General features: G+C 39.7%; 9 protein-coding genes across 9 annotated transcripts; 6 read left to right on the forward strand and 3 right to left on the reverse strand.

Annotated features, from left to right (window-relative positions):
• Positions 1-355: 355 nt before the first annotated feature.
• PAS_chr4_0880 (Translation initiation factor eIF1) lies at positions 356-685 on the forward strand (the record flags this gene model as incomplete). Its single annotated transcript, XM_002494285.1, has 1 exon — positions 356-685. The coding sequence occupies one exon, from the start codon at positions 356-358 to the stop codon at positions 683-685; it is 330 nt and encodes a 109-aa protein (XP_002494330.1).
• Positions 686-959: 274 nt separating this feature from the next.
• Positions 960-1,496, reverse strand: PAS_chr4_0881 (Hypothetical protein; the record flags this gene model as incomplete). Its single annotated transcript, XM_002494286.1, has 1 exon — positions 960-1,496. One exon carries the CDS (start codon positions 1,494-1,496, stop codon positions 960-962), a length of 537 nt encoding a protein of 178 aa, XP_002494331.1.
• Positions 1,497-4,743: 3,247 nt separating this feature from the next.
• On the forward strand, positions 4,744-4,941 carry PAS_chr4_0883 (Hypothetical protein; the record flags this gene model as incomplete). Its single annotated transcript, XM_002494287.1, has 1 exon — positions 4,744-4,941. One exon carries the CDS (start codon positions 4,744-4,746, stop codon positions 4,939-4,941), a length of 198 nt encoding a protein of 65 aa, XP_002494332.1.
• Positions 4,942-5,471: 530 nt separating this feature from the next.
• Positions 5,472-5,768, forward strand: PAS_chr4_0884 (uncharacterized protein; the record flags this gene model as incomplete). The annotated part of the gene is made up of 2 exons (XM_002494288.1): positions 5,472-5,562; positions 5,614-5,768. The coding sequence occupies 2 exons, from the start codon at positions 5,472-5,474 to the stop codon at positions 5,766-5,768; spliced, it is 246 nt and encodes an 81-aa protein (XP_002494333.1).
• A 349-nt stretch (positions 5,769-6,117) lies between these two features.
• PAS_chr4_0885 (RNA polymerase II-associated protein) lies at positions 6,118-7,458 on the forward strand (the record flags this gene model as incomplete). The annotated part of the gene is made up of 1 exon (XM_002494289.1): positions 6,118-7,458. One exon carries the CDS (start codon positions 6,118-6,120, stop codon positions 7,456-7,458), a length of 1,341 nt encoding a protein of 446 aa, XP_002494334.1.
• A 2,017-nt stretch (positions 7,459-9,475) lies between these two features.
• Positions 9,476-10,072, reverse strand: PAS_chr4_0887 (transcription factor; the record flags this gene model as incomplete). The annotated part of the gene is made up of 1 exon (XM_002494290.1): positions 9,476-10,072. One exon carries the CDS (start codon positions 10,070-10,072, stop codon positions 9,476-9,478), a length of 597 nt encoding a protein of 198 aa, XP_002494335.1.
• A 605-nt stretch (positions 10,073-10,677) lies between these two features.
• PAS_chr4_0935 (uncharacterized protein) lies at positions 10,678-12,492 on the forward strand (the record flags this gene model as incomplete). The annotated part of the gene is made up of 1 exon (XM_002494291.1): positions 10,678-12,492. One exon carries the CDS (start codon positions 10,678-10,680, stop codon positions 12,490-12,492), a length of 1,815 nt encoding a protein of 604 aa, XP_002494336.1.
• Positions 12,493-12,731: 239 nt separating this feature from the next.
• Positions 12,732-14,186, forward strand: PAS_chr4_0888 (pH-response regulator protein; the record flags this gene model as incomplete). The annotated part of the gene is made up of 1 exon (XM_002494292.1): positions 12,732-14,186. The coding sequence occupies one exon, from the start codon at positions 12,732-12,734 to the stop codon at positions 14,184-14,186; it is 1,455 nt and encodes a 484-aa protein (XP_002494337.1).
• Positions 14,187-15,925: 1,739 nt separating this feature from the next.
• PAS_chr4_0889 (uncharacterized protein) lies at positions 15,926-17,986 on the reverse strand (the record flags this gene model as incomplete). Its single annotated transcript, XM_002494293.1, has 1 exon — positions 15,926-17,986. One exon carries the CDS (start codon positions 17,984-17,986, stop codon positions 15,926-15,928), a length of 2,061 nt encoding a protein of 686 aa, XP_002494338.1.
• Positions 17,987-18,414: the final 428 nt, after the last annotated feature.

The raw sequence follows: 18,414 nt of genomic DNA on the forward strand, positions 1-18,414 counted from the left end.
CTTCCCATTTATTTAGATTCCGACTCCCTCCCCTCACTCCCTCACATTTTTGATGTCCTCATCTCCTTCTCTCGAATAACATTCAATCTACTGTCAAAGTCACACAAAATTACCTTCACCTGGTCTGCTTCTACAAGTGTACCTGTCATCTCCCATTACCCTTCCCTTCCCGTCCTCCCCTTCTGCCTACTATTTCCCTGAAATCCCATAATTATTCTTTCGCGAATTCGAGTAGTTTTTTATTTTGTTTTTTGCAACAATTTTTTTGCCTTCCTGCAACGCAACTACTTCATTCTCTTTTTTCTTTTTCGGACTATATTTGTTCTCTGATAATCGACATACTTGTCCACTTTTTATGGCATCAATAGAGAACCTAAAGTCTTTTGATCCGTTCGCCGATACAGGCGATGATGATACACAGCCCACTAACTACATTCATATCCGTATCCAACAGAGAAATGGTAGAAAGACATTAACCACCGTTCAGGGCTTACCAGAAGAATATGACCTAAAGAAGATCCTCAAGGTTTTGAAGAAAGATTTTGCTTGTAATGGGAATATTGTAAAAGATGATGAACTTGGTCAGGTCATCCAGCTGCAAGGAGATCAGAGAGTGAAAGTCATGGAGTTTTTGACCTCTCAGCTAGCTCTTCAAAAGAAGAACATCAAAATTCATGGATTCTGATTCTGTTAGGACCAATTTGTATGCTCTTACAAGGATCACTCTATTTTAGTTTTGCTCTATGTCTGTGGGAGGTAACTTGTGTTCACAGAGTCTACTACTTTGCTGGCAATGATGGCTTGTATAGGTACTTTCCGGTTTTTCTTTTTCTGACATATTCAAGGCTTCAAGTTTGCTCTGCGGACTACTCACTAAATAAGAATCCACTCGAATAATACATACCATACCATCTTTGAGATTTCTTCGGTTTTGAATTTAAGATTGGGAAATTTACGATTCACAGTTGTGTGATCTGTTTCTTTGTTTGTCTCTCTCTCTCCTTTGTAGCTTTTTGAAATTCAAGCAATGGATCGTTGCCGCCGATTGTTTTATTCACAATGCTTTCAGAGGCATTAACCTCAGGGTAAATTTTAGTTTCACCATCTTGCTTGGGTATAAACTGTCTCTTGGTATTTTGTGATTTTTGCACTCCTTTACCCTTTCTTCGTTTTCCCAACAGAAATTCTTCATGTTCTTTTGCATTCTGCTTCACGACATTTTTGTTAACTCCATTGCGACTGTAATCATCCGTCTTATAGTTTTGTTCGTTGTACATCCAATCAATGCGCATCTCTACTTGAGAAAACTTCTCTGGTTGACCTGGATGCCGCCAGCTTAAACTTGCACTTTTTTCTTTCTCTTTGCCTATCTCCTCCAAGCGCTGTTGGATTTTTTGGTGTTCTTCAAGTGCGTGCTGCTCTCTTTTCCAAACCTTTTCTTGGTTCTTCAGAAGCTTTGGATTCCAAGACTTCTTCAGATTTAAGTCACCAACCATAGTTGGTTTAAATTTGAATACAAATGGATACAAAGAGAGATTTTCTCATTCGCATAGACAGATAGAGAGATACACGAAAATCTCTTCACTGATACTATACTGCATTCATTCTCAACGTGAAATAAGGAGGACATAGATAGAATACCATGAAGCTTGCATTTGTAGTGAGCAACTGTTTAGCCTGTAGAAAGAAAGAAAACACTATCAAGCCAGTGAGGCTCATACTTGGTCACAAGCTACCAATTGCTACGGTCCCTGAATGAAGTTCTGATTGAAAGTCACTACTGAGATCCTTCTCTTAAACACTAAAAAAAAATTACCACTGGCTAACCCCAAGCTAATAGCCGCTATTGAAATATAGTGATCGGCTGGATGAGAAATTAGCTCCTGTTTGACTGCATAAACTAAATACCTACTCAATGTTGCCCCTCTTTTTATTGTACATTTCTGGAGAATTTTATAACCCATTGACCCTTAAAGGTTAGCGAGCAAGATCCATAGTTCTAGAATTCTATGGCCTCTCTGGCATCTATTCTATGACTACTATAAGAAGCATTAGCTTAAATCATTTTCACAAATTTTCAAAAATTGGAAATTTGCAAGCAGTTCTAGCTGGCATCTTCAAATAATCTGCTGTATCAGTAAATTCGACATATCGGAAAGATCTCAATACGTCTTCTTCGGAAATAGAAACATCGATCACCCCATATGGTCCACCATCTGTAGTGTCTCAAGCAACATGTACCAAAACTGTGATTAAAGTGTTGCTGATGCCAGTTTGCGTATCATTCAGCGATGGCCAAACGTGTACGTACTCAATTTGAATTGTTAGGATTTTCTTGGTCCCGTTTATTCCACACTGCAAGTCCAACAACTAAAGCTATTAAGGAACGTACTGCCTGTCTCCCGCTATAGGCGTATGAACCAAAAAATCTAGAATATGGTGAGAGCTCCTATTGTGCAATCAATATTGGCGAGATAAATGAGCGAAGTCACTATCGGTGTCGGAATAGAAGAAAATAGTGTCACTTCTTGATTGACTATTACTTTTGAACTCCGCTGCGCTGTAGCATTTTTTGCTCTAGTGGAGAGTCGCACAATACATTTTTGCTGACTTAGATCGGTTATCGTGCATCGTACAGTTGTAGGATCTATATTGCAGTTTTAATTTACTGATCATGACCCTATTATGTCTTTTAAACCCCGCTCCCCGCTGCTGATTAACTTGGTAATCAACTCACTATTTCATTCATGTCAACAGCCCCGAAAACGATAATTAATAGACAACCCCAATCATATTTAGTGAGTTTTCGGATTAAAGCTTGTTCGCGTTCCGGTTGATGATGGTTTCAAGAAAATGCTGAGCTCGCTCTTATACTGGGTCCCTTGAAATGATATGCATATGTTGGGAATACGCTAATGTACTTTGACAGATATTGCTTCTCCTTGTAGCAAATTGACAGTTTCGTTTGCAACTGTAACACTTGGTGATCGATATTTGGATAAACACAATTACTATTTTGGAGTTACAACCAGAATTCGTCTTAATGTTTCGCATCCTTGTTCAAAGACTAAAACTTCTTCGATTTCGAATTTGTCTTAAGTATTGACTAGTCGGGCTCAAAGAGCAACACTAGCTGGAAACGGCTCAGGATCACTTTCGTTTTTTTTCTAGAAAATGAGGCAATTGTAGGACTGGGTCTCTTTATCTGCAATTTGTGTAAGCTGGTTTACTGTTCTCAACAAAATAGAAGTGAACCGTCCGTGATGTAAAATGAGACTACTCCGTTGAATCGCAACAAGTATTATATCCTAGCTTAAGGTGATTCTTAACTTTGGAGCAAAAATATCGTGTAACAACGCCGGCTCAGTCAATCTTCTTTGAATTAACACTGCACCTCTATCTTGAACACTATCTACATGAGTGTGCAACCAGAAAGAATGCAAAGATTAATTTTCTTACCCACAATGTGGTCCGATCCACAATTCTAGTGAATTCCTAACATGTTTAGTACCAACGTTTGAACAACAGATACATCACATTGAAAAAAAGGATTGAGAATAATAATCAAATTTTCAGCATTATATAGTACCACGAAACTAAATCGCTTTGGAAGGAGAAACATTTTCAAGCTGTTAAACTGGATTTATCCAAAATAGTTAGTTTGCACAAGTTTAAAAGGAGGTGTCTAACAGGTGGGGAAAAATCAGTTAATTGAGTTTTTAATGATCCAAGAGCTCGGTAGGTCCAGAAAACTTATGAAACGAAAATTTCTCGTTGACAAAAGAATCAAGTAGTTGCAAAATCACTGTTTACAATTGGACATTTCGAATGTACTATGAGGCGATCGATCTTCCTTGATTGAATAGTCCAATACGGAAAATGAAATCGTGTCGATTTATTACTTAATCGGTCGAGGTATGTTCGAACGGTTTCAATGAAAGCAGGAGAAGAAGGTTACTCTCCAAGACCACATTGACCATCCGAGCCCGCCAGGCCCTACTTGACAGCCAGGCTACTAAAACTGAATGTAACAAGGAAAAGAGAGTTTACTACTTTTCGATCTCCTAAAGCTAAGGAGACTGGATGGTTTTGGTTGTACCTGCAGGACAGGGGATTCGGTCTGAGTTGAAAGGCCAAATTGAGATTCTGTGACAAACAAAAAGAGCTGGTCCTATGGAATTCCAGATTCTTCTATCTTGCATAAATACATGCTTATTTAGGTAACTCATTTTGCCCAAATAGGAAATATTGGAGTATCCTTTCTATAACAGAATTGTGTTTAATTCTTATGTCATCCTACGGGCATCGCTCTATATCATTCACCACGTACGTTCCAATGATAGCGTAATAGCGTGCGAAGAAAAGGGAATAGTAAGCCACTTGTAGAAAAGTGTTGGCTGATCACTACTCAAAATCAGCTCCATACCCTGAGTTAATCAGTTCACGTTGCTCAAGCGTCTAAAAATAGATTGCTATTGCCTGCGAATTCTCTTAGGCCTGGAACGTTCTACTGGGCTCGCGGACCGTGTTTATTCCTGATTCTGGAGGTAAACGGTGGCTTTTGCAGAAAACGCGCAGGCAGTGTTAATTGCTAAATTTTTTCTTCCGTCGTATTTCTTTTTCCTGCTGGTGAACCTTGATTATTTCCCATATAAATAAGGGTTGAAGCTCCTTGATTTTTTTTCTTTTCTTGTATCCAAAAAATCACACTTTGAGCAGTCAATATTTATAATATTAGCCGAAATGCAATTCAAGTCTATCGTTTTAACTCTAGCTGCCGTTACCGTTGCTCAAGCTAACAACCTATCAAACGAGAGTAATGGTACTAATCACTCCAACCATACTTCTTCCGTGCCAACTGGAGCTGCCGTTCGTGCCTCTGGTATGGGAGCTGGCTTGTTGGGAGCTGGTGTTGTAGCCGGTGTTGCTCTATTGATTTAAGCTGTTTGTCCTTATACATCATTCCAAGGTTAGAAAAGGCCGGAAAACAGACATTTTTATTTCATAGAATATTGCAGTAGGATATATCCGCTACACTCGCTTATCAGCCCATTTTAATTTAATATTTTAGTTTAATTTTTTAACTGATCAGTTAGCCTTCTTTCAGCAAGGGCTGAAAGATGTCGTGCGTAAACTCAAATAGTTACTTACTTTAGCAATGATCATTTGTTTGCTCTTGTTGTAGCCAAGTTTCTCGGCAGACAAAAGCCGCTCGTTGAAGTCCATTCGGAAAGTCAAAGGTCATCGAAAGTATTTCGAAGGGGCTGAATCTCGAAGGGGGCTGAATCTGCAGGGACTTTACGTGTCTTATCGATCAAAAGATTAATTCTAAAACAGGCAAGAAATGCGCGAATTAATCTTACAACTATAGTTGCTGCTGCTTTTTAGAGCGGTCAACGTTTCTTACCAGGTTGTTTAATTTATTGATTATTCAATTGCAAACGTCGTCTAATTCATTAGAAACGAAAGCTATGCATTCAAGAGACTGGTTTTTAGCAGTCATTGGGTTTTTCCTGCCCCCTTTAGCTGTTTTTATTAAGAGAGGTTTTCTTTCGGGAGATTGTGAGTTGCCTTTTTGTTTTGACCTGTCGATCGAACACTAACCAATATTAGTTTGGATAAATGTAGCACTCTGTATTCTGGGATATCTTCCAGGTCTACTTCATTCATGGTACATCATCTCGTGCTACCCATACGAAAGCAAATCTTCTTACAGAGGGGTGACTATTCCTGGACGAGAGAGCCAATCATACGGAGCTATTCAGTAGTATCACTACAAATGGAAAATCTGTTTCACTAGCAGCGGAGATTAATTTGGGGCCTTTCCCATTCCCTCCCGTAATTTTTTTATACTATTTCCTCAGTGGATTGATCAGTTTCTTCTCATTTAAATCGTAATGGTGGGTTTTTAGTTTGTTCTGCGTATCCTAATTTATACTTATGTTGAATAACTTTAAAATATTTTTTCACTTCATTTCATGCTCTTGACGTCCCTTTCTTATCGATTAATCGATGAACTTGTCAAGCTCTGGTCATGCGCGATGATGTTACCATGAAGAAAAAAAACAAGCAAAACAACTGACACCGGCACCAAAGTCATATACAAAAATAATATCAATGAACTTGATTAACGAAGTGATTGAAAGAAATTTGAATTTTGAATCAACTACGGAGGAACTTCGTAATGCTGAGAATGTACCAGTGGTTTCGCTTGATGGGTTTCCTGTTGCTACTAAAAGAAGGCCTTCAAAATGGAGCAATAGGCTCCATTCAAAGAAACCACAAACATTTCCCACTGACGAGTTGAAATCGTTGTATAAAAAGACAGACTATGTCTCAAAGCCAGATAGAATACTCCACCTTGGTGCCGATACTCCTGGGTTGCAAAGTCCGTCTCAAGGAACTGCGGGGCAGTCCAAGGATCTAAGTAAGTATATCAGTCGAGAGTCGTTACCATTCTCACAACGCACGTCTTCAGAAAATGAGAAAAACAGTGACTATATCAATCCACAAACAAAATCGCTTCAATTCGTTGATGAATCTTGTTGTACTGAAAATATTGAGGGCTACGGAACTTGGATAGGTGGAACAGTAATTGAACCACCTAGCGTATCGTCCAGCAAAACTGAAGGTATCAAGTCGGCTAGTAGCACAGAAGCATACAGTAATGGGGAGGATGCGTCCACTAAAAAGTGCAAATTGAGCTGTAAAACTGAGTTTCAACAATCACTTCAGTGGGATGATGTAGAGTATTTCAATGAGCTGTATCCCAAATGCAGCGAATCAACTATTGAAACGGAAATACCCAATAATACAACCATTAACACCAAAGAAAAAGAATATATTGAACTTGACCTAAACGATCCAGAATTCAACGAGAAGCTACATCAGAAGTATTTTCCAGATCTTCCAGCTCATCCAGAACAGTTGGCATGGATGAGCCCTGTTACCAATGAAACAGAAGAAGGGGATGATGTAGTCTATGATGATGTTAAAGACATCAGATTTGATTTTAAAGGTGAGATGATCCCTACGAGTAAAGTTTTGTCTATTCCAACAGCAGAAGGCTTGCATCATCATTCTCGTAATCCGGGAATGGCAGGCTACACATTGCACGAGCTTGCAAGTTATGCTTGCTCAACGTTTCCTAGTCAAAAATGCATCGCTATTCAAACTTTGGGAAGGATTTTGTACAAGTTAGGAAAGCATAGTTATCCTATTTCCGTAGATGAAATCGAGGCCCGCGATAGTGGCCGGTATTTGCTTGCTTCCTTTGAAGACACGATCTGGAAACTGATAGAGGAATTTCATATAATTGAAATTCTGATAAAGTCATCCAATGAGAGGGAAACTTCTAATCTGAGCATAAGGAGCTATGCAGTCGAGGCTCTCTGGTTATGGAGAGCTGGAGAAGGTGACAAGCGCTCTCTTACTTCCCAACATGGTAGTAACAATTAGCGGTGTATCTACAATTATTACGTAATTGTTTTTTGTTTTTTTTTATTGGACTACATGAAAGATTCAGAATTTGCAAAAATTCATTGTACAGCGCAAACTTAAGTTGGCTAATTCAGGAAGCTCCTTCCAAAAATATTAGAAAATGTGTCTTTGTGCTTAGAGTAATTTGTCGTAATTTATCATTTCGATGCAGGTTATACCAGAATGAAATAGTCCTACCCACCATTTTTTTCAATACTTTAGTTCATCTCTATGTCGTCTTGACCCGATGTTGAACTGAACAATCACCTGCAACAGCTAATTGCTGCCATGTGTGTACCATCTTGAGTATCATATACTTCTGTATATCTCAATATATTTCATTCGTGCTCAGCATTTGTTGGACCCCGAAACTGAATAAATTTGTAAACAATCAATAATTATAGCGGCGCTCTGATGTCGACCCATCTTGCGTGACTTTGAACTGGTTGGTGGAGGGGGTGAGCATTCATGCAGAAGTATACTCTGTAGCGCAGATAGATTGATGTTAAAGTGATGAAGCTTTTTGAACTGAAGGTGAGGTAAAGTGGTCAACAGATGAACGCTACACACGCACAGTCCTACTGACCGCAGGTTTTGATCAACTTATATTGCTAAAACTATAAATGTTGTAGCCGTATATGATAAAACAGCACTCGAGAATGATTATTTTATGGTGTATGTCTCCGTTGCAATACCTGAGCTAAGCTTTCTTGCGTAGTTTTTATTATGCGCTGAATGTTCTATCTGGTTCATACTGATTATTGTTATGACCGACATGTTTGCTTATCTATGTTTGATATATTCATTAGGATATGAAGTCAGTGAAATCTTGTCGACAAAAGTTCTCAGATTCAGCTTTGCTGGTCTAAAAACCACAGCCTTTGCCTTGACGGTTATTTACGATCATCTTTCATAAAAAGCAACAAATCAAGGGTGATCTACATCTTATGACTCTTACGTTATAAGAGTTAATTTTGCCTCCAACTTAATGAAAAAGTTGACAAGAATGAGTATAAAATGTACTGATGACTTAGTAAAGTATGAAACGAGAGTTAAACTAGAAGTTCAAATTATTTAGTAGAATGATATAACAAATTGTAGCAAAAGCTTTACAAGTAACAGTAATCATACGAGGCCTGTGTACGATGATGAAAGCCTGAAATCTTTTCTATGAATCTATCGTGAATTACTCAGTTTTAGTCCAAAAAAAAAGAAGATTTATGATTTCAAAATCAGGGAACAAAGGCAGACTATACTCTGCATGGATTAAGCAAGAAGAGACCAAGGACTTGTTGTTGTTGGATGTTATCCCTCTTTCTTTGGGTGTTGCCATGCAAGGTAACGTCTTTGCCCCAGTTGTTCCATATATAACTAGCACTGATTCAATACCCGAATTATAAGTTTTGAAAGCTCCAGAAAATACTGATGTAAGATTTTATTGTCTGACTGTAGATTGTTCAAGTATGACACCCTCTCCTATTGAAGTTAGATACAAAAGGTCGAATGAAGTACATTGAAAAATACCTGCTTTATATTTAACTCTTAACCTACGGTAACGGCCCTATGAGGATCGAAAACCCCCCGTAGAAATAAATAGCTGCGAATTTCAATCAGATAAAGAAATGACCTATCACAATCTCCTACAAACTTGTGTTGGTACAGAGCAGGCTTGTTTGCCACATAGTTTTCTTCACAATGTTGCAAATGAGGCCTATCATACCCTCTTAGCATCGTTGAAACTTGCACAAACGAACGTCCAACTTAATCTTTTGTACTCTGAAAAGTGGGAAATATGTTATAATACCCAGTGTGACTGTAACATGTTGGAACAAGATCAAGATTGAAGAGAGCACTGAATTCAAAACAAACATCAAGATAGTGAGAATTTAGTTGACTAATCCTGTTAAGCTGAAAAAAGATTGCCTTTGCTGATAAAAAGAGAAGCTGGAGCAGTCCTTATAATAATCACAATAGAAGCTTGTCATCTCCGGCCATTCTATGCACCCAGCTTGTCATCCTTGTCGACATTCAAATTGCCTAAATTATCTAGCTTTCCCAGGTACGCTCTAGATAAAACTGCCGGTAAGTTGTTGCTTGTCTCGACCAAGCCATCTCCATGCTCAATCAGCCTGCTTTGCAAAGTTAAAGTGTACTCTCTCAAAGTCACTATTTCATTCTTGAGACTTTGTATGATCTCTCGGTAGTGGTCCACAAGTTGTGCTTTTTTCTCCAACTCTCGAAATCGCTCCCCCCTCTTCCTGCGAAATGCCTGCTGTGCTTTTCTGTTTTGCTCAGCACGCTTCGTATTAAGTACTTTCTTCTTTGAAGTCGGAGATGTGGAAGTAATGAAAGATGGAAGCGATTTGGGATCGGCAGAGTTCTCTTTCATGGCAACAACTGAACGGGCAATTCCCGCAGCAGCTCCAACATTTTTCAGCATCGCTATGGCTTCGCTCTGGCTAGAGCCGTTCTCACACTCATTATGAGCAACAGAGGCAGCGGCTAGATCTCTAACATTTGAATGAGACCCGTTCGCCCCTTTTGTAGTAATGCCTTTGAATTCTGACTTTAAATGGTCTCTTTTTGTAGCCATGAATCAGCAATATTCAAAGGTAACTCAGCAGGAGACTTATGTAATGGATGACAAAGCAACTGAAAATCTAGTCAATTCATCTCATAGCAAGATAATCGCGGGAGTGGGAATAATCGCACAACAATTCTACTGATAAATGACTCGTAGGAAAAATCCAACTTTAATTTCCCCTCTTACTATCATACTAGAAGATTCAGTAAGGCTGCTACTATCCATGCACGTTGTTCTCGCTTCCATTGAGCAATGAAATTGAACTATCTCTAAATCTGAAACTGTCACTCTCTGTTGTGTACTACTCGATTATATAATGTTAGGATGTCACCTTTCTCAAAACCAAGATACTTCGGATCTGAATTTTTTTCGTCTTAACAATCCAGTCTACTTCACTGACGTCAAGGTAGCCACTGCAGTTTAGAGAATTCACCATATCAAAATCCAATACAGAAATCGAATTGCGAAGGGTACCTGCAAATAAAGTTACTACATAAGGTATTTTTTCGTTGAGTTGTTTTTGCATTTTGAGTGACATTTTCTAGTGATTTGTTTCTGCCCTTCCATATTCAAATTTAGTATCACTTCCGATGATCCCAAATTTATCATCTGGCATGGTAAGCTTTGGTGACCAAGACTTGGAGGTTGGCACTTCAACGTTCCATGATGCTCCACCAAACTCACACATTGTTAGTGGTGGTCTTTCCACCCAGATGTCATCCTTCCAGTTTATGAACATGGATGTAAAAAAGCAACACAATGACAGTAATAGCGAAGTAAGTGGGCCTAGTTCAAATCGAGAAAGAGCAACTACTGGCAGTGTTTGGCACCCGATTCCCGCACCCAATACCCCTACTCGCAACGATGTTTCCAACCCCAGTTTTAGTCCTATGGCTCAAGCCCCTTCGGCTTCAACTACACAACAGTCTCAGCCACCTTTGGTTCCTGGCTATAACCGACGGAATACTACTGGTGGTCCTGCTGTCCCCAAACCACAAAGTTCTCAAAGCTCTGTGGCCCATCGCAGATCCTTACAAACTTTGTTACAAAATGACAATGGAGTTTTATGGGGAGCTAATGGAAAGACCACACCAGTAAAAGAAGATCGATCAACAAGACAAAGTGGTCAAGCAATTTTTTTTGGGCCAGAATTTGGGTCCAGTACTTCTGAATTTTTAGATCCCCTGGTTACCGCTGGTTCACCTTGGAACGATAGTCTTTCAAACTTTGCAACCAGCTGTAACGTAATGACCCCTAGTATTATGTCCCGTACCTCTAGGTTCTTTCCGTCACCCGTATCTGATCAGCGTAAGGATTTCTTTCAAGGGGGGCTGTCTGGAACAGCTGCTGGGGTGTTTACTGATCCTTTAGTTTGTCCTGCCACTTCGTCAGTTCGATCACTATCTGATGAAGTGAATTTGGACCTAAATCTAGGAATAATTGACACAGAAGAACCCTTCAAAGCGCAACATGTTATCGATAAGTTAAGCAGGTTTAGCATAACCTCTGTATCGGAATACCTTTTGAACGAGCACAGCGATATACGCTTAGTCACACAATCTCAAAATGAATGGGAGGATGAACAAGAAGAGTATGATGATGATTGGGAAACAGTTTCTGGAAGCTTAGAGTTAGCAGTAGCTGAATTTTCTAACATGATTGTAAGCTTACCACCTCGTGGTTTGACTGTATCTGCTTCTTCATCTGTCAGTTCTTTATCATCCTCTAGCAATTCGGATTCATGTGCCGAGGCGGGATTAGAGAGTGTTGATGTTACTTCTTACATCAAGAAGATAATCACCCGGCAACAAGAGACCCATGTTACATATATTGCCTCTTTATCCCACAGTGCCAAACCACAATTTGAAAAACTAATCCAGCAGGTGTTTCGAAATTATGGAGACATTCTGCGAATTGAGGATGAGCCCTCCACTAATAATGACTTCGTTAAGTTTAAAGTCTTTACTAGACTTAACAATGGGAAAGGTCCTTACAAAATTTTCAAGTTCATCAATGAGAGAACTCAGCGAGAGGAAAAAATGCTTTTCTTTTTTGAAAGTAACAGTGGAGGAACTCAAAATTCCGGCTATGGGGTTAGTGCTGGATCAAATTCTAGCACGGGTTCAACTCCTTCCAAGAATGATGTAAATACCTACCCTGAAGGCTTCTCGTCCACATTTCACAAGCGAGGAATTAATAACTTTATGTTTGTACGGGAACTACAAAGCAAGATGATTGTTAATAAATCCGCTAAAACGAATAGCGAATATGGAGAGTTTCGAATTTCGTTGCCTGTCCACCGTATTTTGGGAGGGACGAAATTCACAAAGAAGTCTTTCATTGTCAATATCGACCTCAGGGAATATGAGAGCAAGAGTTACAATAATGACAAAGCAAAGCATTTTAAAAGTAAGTTTAGTGGCCGCTAAAGGTAGATCTATATAGGACAAAGATATCGTATTTGTTGCCGGTCAACGTATTTCAACAATTCAGTATGATGGAGAGATTTTCGAAAGTAAATGAGTCGTTACGACTGTGCTAAGTTTTAAAACAAATCACAGTATTGTGTTGGGACATTTCAGCGCGATAATGGTTTCGCGGTTTTTTGATTTTTAGCTACTGTTGTCTTGACTTTCTCTCCTGAATTCACGGAGATGAATTCCAGAGAATGCCTTTCTATCTTCCTGAAGATGATGCCGTGGCTAAACTTGAAGTATTTGGAAACGGTACTGCTTTAAACCAAAGTTGTAATATTTTTGCTATTCCAAATGGCTACTTACAGATTTCTCCTTCTAAGGAGCAATTAGGTCTCACTCAGCCTTGCTTTTACCTCAACAACTGCGCAGATTATCTAACATCCGAAGTGGCTTACTATCCAGTTTACCAATTTCTCTCTGCCAATAATTTTCTATCCATCGCAAAAGACGGTATTGGAGTTGGCAATGTTGCTTTGAGCTACGTCATTAGTAGTGTGACAGTGGCCGCTTGGATGCTTGTACTCGTTCTTATTTTGAGTCGTAACCATAAACCATTTACCTGCAAGTTTTGTGCCCTCGTTTATGGTATCACGATGACGGTTGTTTTGGCCCGAAGTACCGCAGTTTTTCGAAAACAACATGGCCTTGGTATCCAAGATACACGCAAGTTTTACAAGACGGTACTGGGAGGATTGAGTTATAATATCACTATGATCTTAAGTGAATTTTTTACATGGATTGCCTGGGTAGATATACTGCGAAGGATTTATCCCACTCATTTTCGCCGCCCCGTTTACTATAGTGGGACTGTTATTGTCGGTATATGGCTTTTAATCTCCAGTCTAGATCGTTTCTATTACAGCTCGAGACATGAAACAAGGAATCAATCCTTTATTTCCATTGTCTCGGCTGTCTTGAGTGGAGTTATTTATTCCATATTTTCAATAATGATGCTAGTCTATCTATTTCATTTCAAGGGTCATATAATTGCCCGAAACAAGTCCAAGTTGGCAGCTCAATTATGTTTGAACGTGGCTGATATTGGCATTACCGTGACGTTCTTTATTATGTATCGAACCTCGACAAATCTTGACGCCTGGTCGTCATTTGTCTATACATTTACCCAAGTGCTCTCAGTAGCTCTGATATGGGAGTTATGCTATGATATTGAACGTCTTGAACGTACAGATGAGCACATGGCTGTGATTGGGCGTCAGGTAGATGATTCCCTTCCAGAAGGTGACATTACTGCAACTCAAGATCTACCTAAGGCTCACAAATTCCGGCCCTGGGTTTCATTCTTGGATCGATTCTTTCCTCTCAAAGAGCACCACCGCATAATGATAGAGTACGAACAGCAAGTGCAACACTCAGGTACAGCTACTTACCCCCCTAGTTCCTCATCTCAATTTGAACTACAAGACCTCGGCCACTGTTTAGACGACAATAGTCAAGTCCAGAGCCAAGTGGCCAGTGATCAGGTGATAGCGGAATTTCCCGAGGCTGCATCGTACTCTCATTCACAAGGTGGGTCTTATACTCAATTCAGCAACGATGAATCTTTTTCAAGACAATCGGGCTGGAGCGGAGTACGACCTGCCTTATCTAGTCTAAGGGACCATATTTTTAACAATTACAAGAAGTGATTTTAGTTGGCTACACAAGATAATCCAAATATCGTATCAACTACCTCTAGAAAGAATTTTCACCTTGCATCAAGTGTGCCTGATGCCATTTAAATGTCCCTAATCATGTGGCACAGTATAAAATTCTCCTTTTCCGTATGCAAGTACAGATAAGTTATCATCCTAGCGAGGTCTTTTAAGTGATTGTTTGTTCAACATACCATACTTGAACGAATTTGCATTTGAAGATTAAAACAGCTGTTTGTTTTTTGTGAATAGAATTGAGACTGTTCTTTTCAAGAGAAAAACTTCAGTCACAGGCTAACTTGGGCAAATGTTTATATAAACTGTAACCCCAAGAACATCACTATCCACAGCTGGAAAAAGTGATTCGAAGATCCTATTTCAAGTGCATTCAATGAGAAAGCTAACCGTCCTCTATTAGAGGTTTCTGGCAAACTTCGGTATCCTTGATTCGAAGTATAACTGCCGAGAGTAATTTTAAGGGCACAGTATGTATAATTAATATATGGAAACCATTAAGGATAACCAGGGGGGTCTGTATTGTCCAAACATTGTTATTACTATCGTTTTTCTCTTGTCATTCAAATTCATTGATACTTAACGAAAAGGCGCTTAATAATTTTTCACTAACACTACTAACACACAACCGAGCTAACAATATAGAGATTACCATGAATGTAATTAGCTTAAGAATGAGAACACCTCCTAATCGTTCCGTCACCAGCTTGTGCTTTCCTTTGTCATTTTCAAAAAAGGCATCTCTTGGAAAGGTAATTCCAGTCAAGAGAAAAAAACGTGAAGCTCAAAAACGTAAAGCTTTCAAGCGCAAAATTCACCTACTATTAGAGTAAACAAGGTTTTAAAAAAGTGTAATCAGGTGTGACAAACTCTTGACTACAAAGAGAAAACAAATAAAAACAATGCTATTAATACTAAAGGTGCCTGTTATCTGTCAGAGTCATTAAATCAGTTTTATGTTTTTCGAAAATCAGCGAAATTTTCTCATACAGTGTGAATAAAGGTATCTCATCATGCAGAAACAAGAAATGAACTCAAAATGAAGTATCAAATAAATATCCGCCTCAATAAAACCTATACGTGAATGTTAGTAAGCTAGAACAAAGACTTCAAATCGAGCTACTGGTAAGCCTTCTTGTCGCTCAGCTATCTACGACCTGTCATCAGTTGATACCTGACAGCACTTCGAAATGTACACAGGAAATGCGATTACTTGATAACAAGTGACAGGTAACGTTTATGACCGCCCGGTCGGAATGTTCATCTTTGCAAAAAGGGCTAGAAAAGGATTATAACATACCTAAAACAGGTTAGTACAGGTACTCGCCTCTCAACTTCTGTTGTGTTTATGGGGGAGCTCATACAAGGCTGAAACTTAACGAGATACAATTTGTCGACATTTGGAATTTCCATTCAGTCGGAACAATTGGTAAAAGTAAATAATCATAGCAACCCTTAAAAGGATACTCACTTTGTTGAGGTGGCCATTTTTGGTACCAAGCCATGAGCATTCATCATATGCTATGGAGAAAACTTTTCGAAACTTGAAAACGAAGGGAAGTCCTACCTAAGCATAATTGTGTTGCATTGGTGTTAGGAGTTACCTTAACAAAGCTAAGTAGATTTCGAGTACTCTCATTTTCTTTCTGTTAGGGCTTCAAAATAATGCTTACAGTTCCTTCTGATACGTAGAAAAACATACTTAGAAATATCACCGATCAAACTTCAACTTTAACTGAAAGTTTTTCATCAGAAACTTCGCCAAGGGAAAGCTCTTTCTTCGTCGGCTTTGCCTTGATAATCTTATTGGTAGACACCTTTAATCGATCAATTGATTCACCCCGAACAACCTTTTCCATCTCATCTCTCGTCAAGGTCTCAAACTCTAATAGCCCCTCCGCTAGGCGTCGAAGTTCAACTGATCGCTCCTGTAATAGTTTGCGAGCACGCTCTTCACTCTCACGTAATAGTCCTCTTACTTCCTGGTCAGCTTCATCCCTTATCCTCGAGGACCAGGATTCCCATTCATCGCTCAAACGTATAGGGCCGATTTGATCAGACATGCCGTATTGAGTTACCATAGCACGAGCAACACTAGTAGCGTTCTGAAGATCTGATGAGCAGCCACTAGTGGTGTTGTCAGGACCATATATCATAGTTTCAGCAACTCTTCCGCCCATTGCAACATCTAATCGAGAGTAGCATTCTTTTCTTGTGATATCATTCTTATCCATCTCAGGTAATTGGAAAGTAACGCCTAAGGCACGACCACGAGGAAGTATAGTTGCCTTATACAAAGGAGTTGCACCTGGAGTGAACATGGCAGCCACCGCATGCCCAGCTTCATGATAGGCTGTTGTTCGGCGTGATTCTTCAGTCATGACCATTGTCTTGCGAGCTGCGCCCATTAACACCTTATCTTTGGCCCATTCCAAGTGCTGCATATTCACAGCTGAAGCGTTCTGCTGTGATGCATATACCGCAGCTTGATTCACGACGTTCATTAATTCGGCGCCTGAAAATCCAGGAGTTCCTCGGGCAATTAAGGATGGATCGACATCTTTGGACATCTGCACATTCTTCATATGATGTTTCAAAATTGCAATACGGCCCCGGACGTCAGGCAAACTTACGTTCACAATTTTATCAAAGCGGCCAGGTCTTGTTAAAGCCTTATCCAGAGACTCCGGAAAGTTGGTAGCACCGATAATAATTATGCCTTCAGTTTGAGAAAACCCATCTAGCTCGACCAATAGTTGGTTGAGTGTTTGTTTCGCATGTGCTTGGTCCTTAGGGTTTCGCTTTCCCCCAATAGCATCCAACTCGTCAATAAAAATTATAGCAGGAGATTTTGCTCGGGCGTCGGCAAATAACTCACGAACTCTTTTGGCACCAACTCCCACATAGAGTTCATCAAACTCCGAACCTGACATAAAAAAAAATGGAACACCAGCCTCACCGGCGGTTGCTCTTGCTAACAATGTTTTACCTGTCCCGGGAGGGCCAGTAAGTAACACACCTTTGGGAAGCTTTCCTCCAAGATTGGTAAACTTTTGGGGATCTTTTAAAAATTCGACAATCTCTTCTAACTCCGCACGAGCTTCATCAACTCCACATACATCATCGAAACGCACCGTCGTTCCTTCCACAGGCTGAATCTTTGTAGAAGAAGCTGTGCTCTTGAAAAAAGGTCCTTCTTCTTCAAAGAAAGTAGCAATTTCCAACGCTGCATATGTTAACAGCCCTATGCTAATTAGATATTTGATCCACTTAGATGCCATCATCCATGGTGATTCAGTGATCCTTACATATAGGGGTTCACGAGGGCTATTGTGCCCTCCGGCGAACGCTGAACTAACAGTGGGCGTTGAACCATCTAACAAATGAGATAACCTGGCTGCTTTCTCTGTGTTTCCCATCTTCAAAAGTGCAGAGATATACAACTGCAAACATTCGGGCGAGGTGGCAATTCCCGGTGTTTCGTACCGGCTGATTACAACATGTGGATAATCAGACTGAAGAAGCATTTTGTAAAATTCAGCCTGCTTCAATGGATTTTTCAACTCTCTATTGGCAGTTTGTTCCTTTGCTGATAACTGGGCAATGGAGTATGGTAGTTCCGAAGCTTGCGAGGAGTAAGTTCTACAGCCTCTTAGTGACCTTAAGCATTGTGAAACACTTGAGTGAAAAACTAAAGGTGACCTGTTCACATTCAGATGAAAGTTACTGACAAGTGTTCGTAAGGATTTTCTACCTGTTTGTGACACCTTCCTGAACATTGCCGTGCGCTCCCTACTGGTACAGTTTAGGACCTAATTATTAATTACTAGTTGGTCACTTCTGACGGCGTTGGCTTTGAACTAGTCAAGCGCGAATTGACTTGTTTCCTGAACAGGATATTGCCAGCATTATTCAGAACATTCAAGAAGAACGAATATACATACTATGAAACCTGGCGCAAATTTCCACTGAACTTCAGGCCGAGTAGAGCAATGCTTCAAAAATTTCTATACAACTCATATCAACCCGATTCCTAAATGTACTATCAAGTACCAAAGGGAAGCTAAGTGCATCGAATAAACTCAGCAGTGATTTTACGGCAAAGGTTACAGATTATAAAACACCAAATATATGGGTAATGGTTACGCCGCCCTCACAAAGTCAATACAATATACCTCCGTATATGGCTTGCTTGATTTTTTCTTGC

The sequence above is a fragment of the Komagataella phaffii genome, chromosome 4 (genome assembly GCF_000027005.1).
Source record: "Komagataella phaffii GS115 chromosome 4, complete sequence".
Classification (NCBI taxonomy): domain Eukaryota; kingdom Fungi; phylum Ascomycota; class Pichiomycetes; order Pichiales; family Pichiaceae; genus Komagataella; species Komagataella phaffii.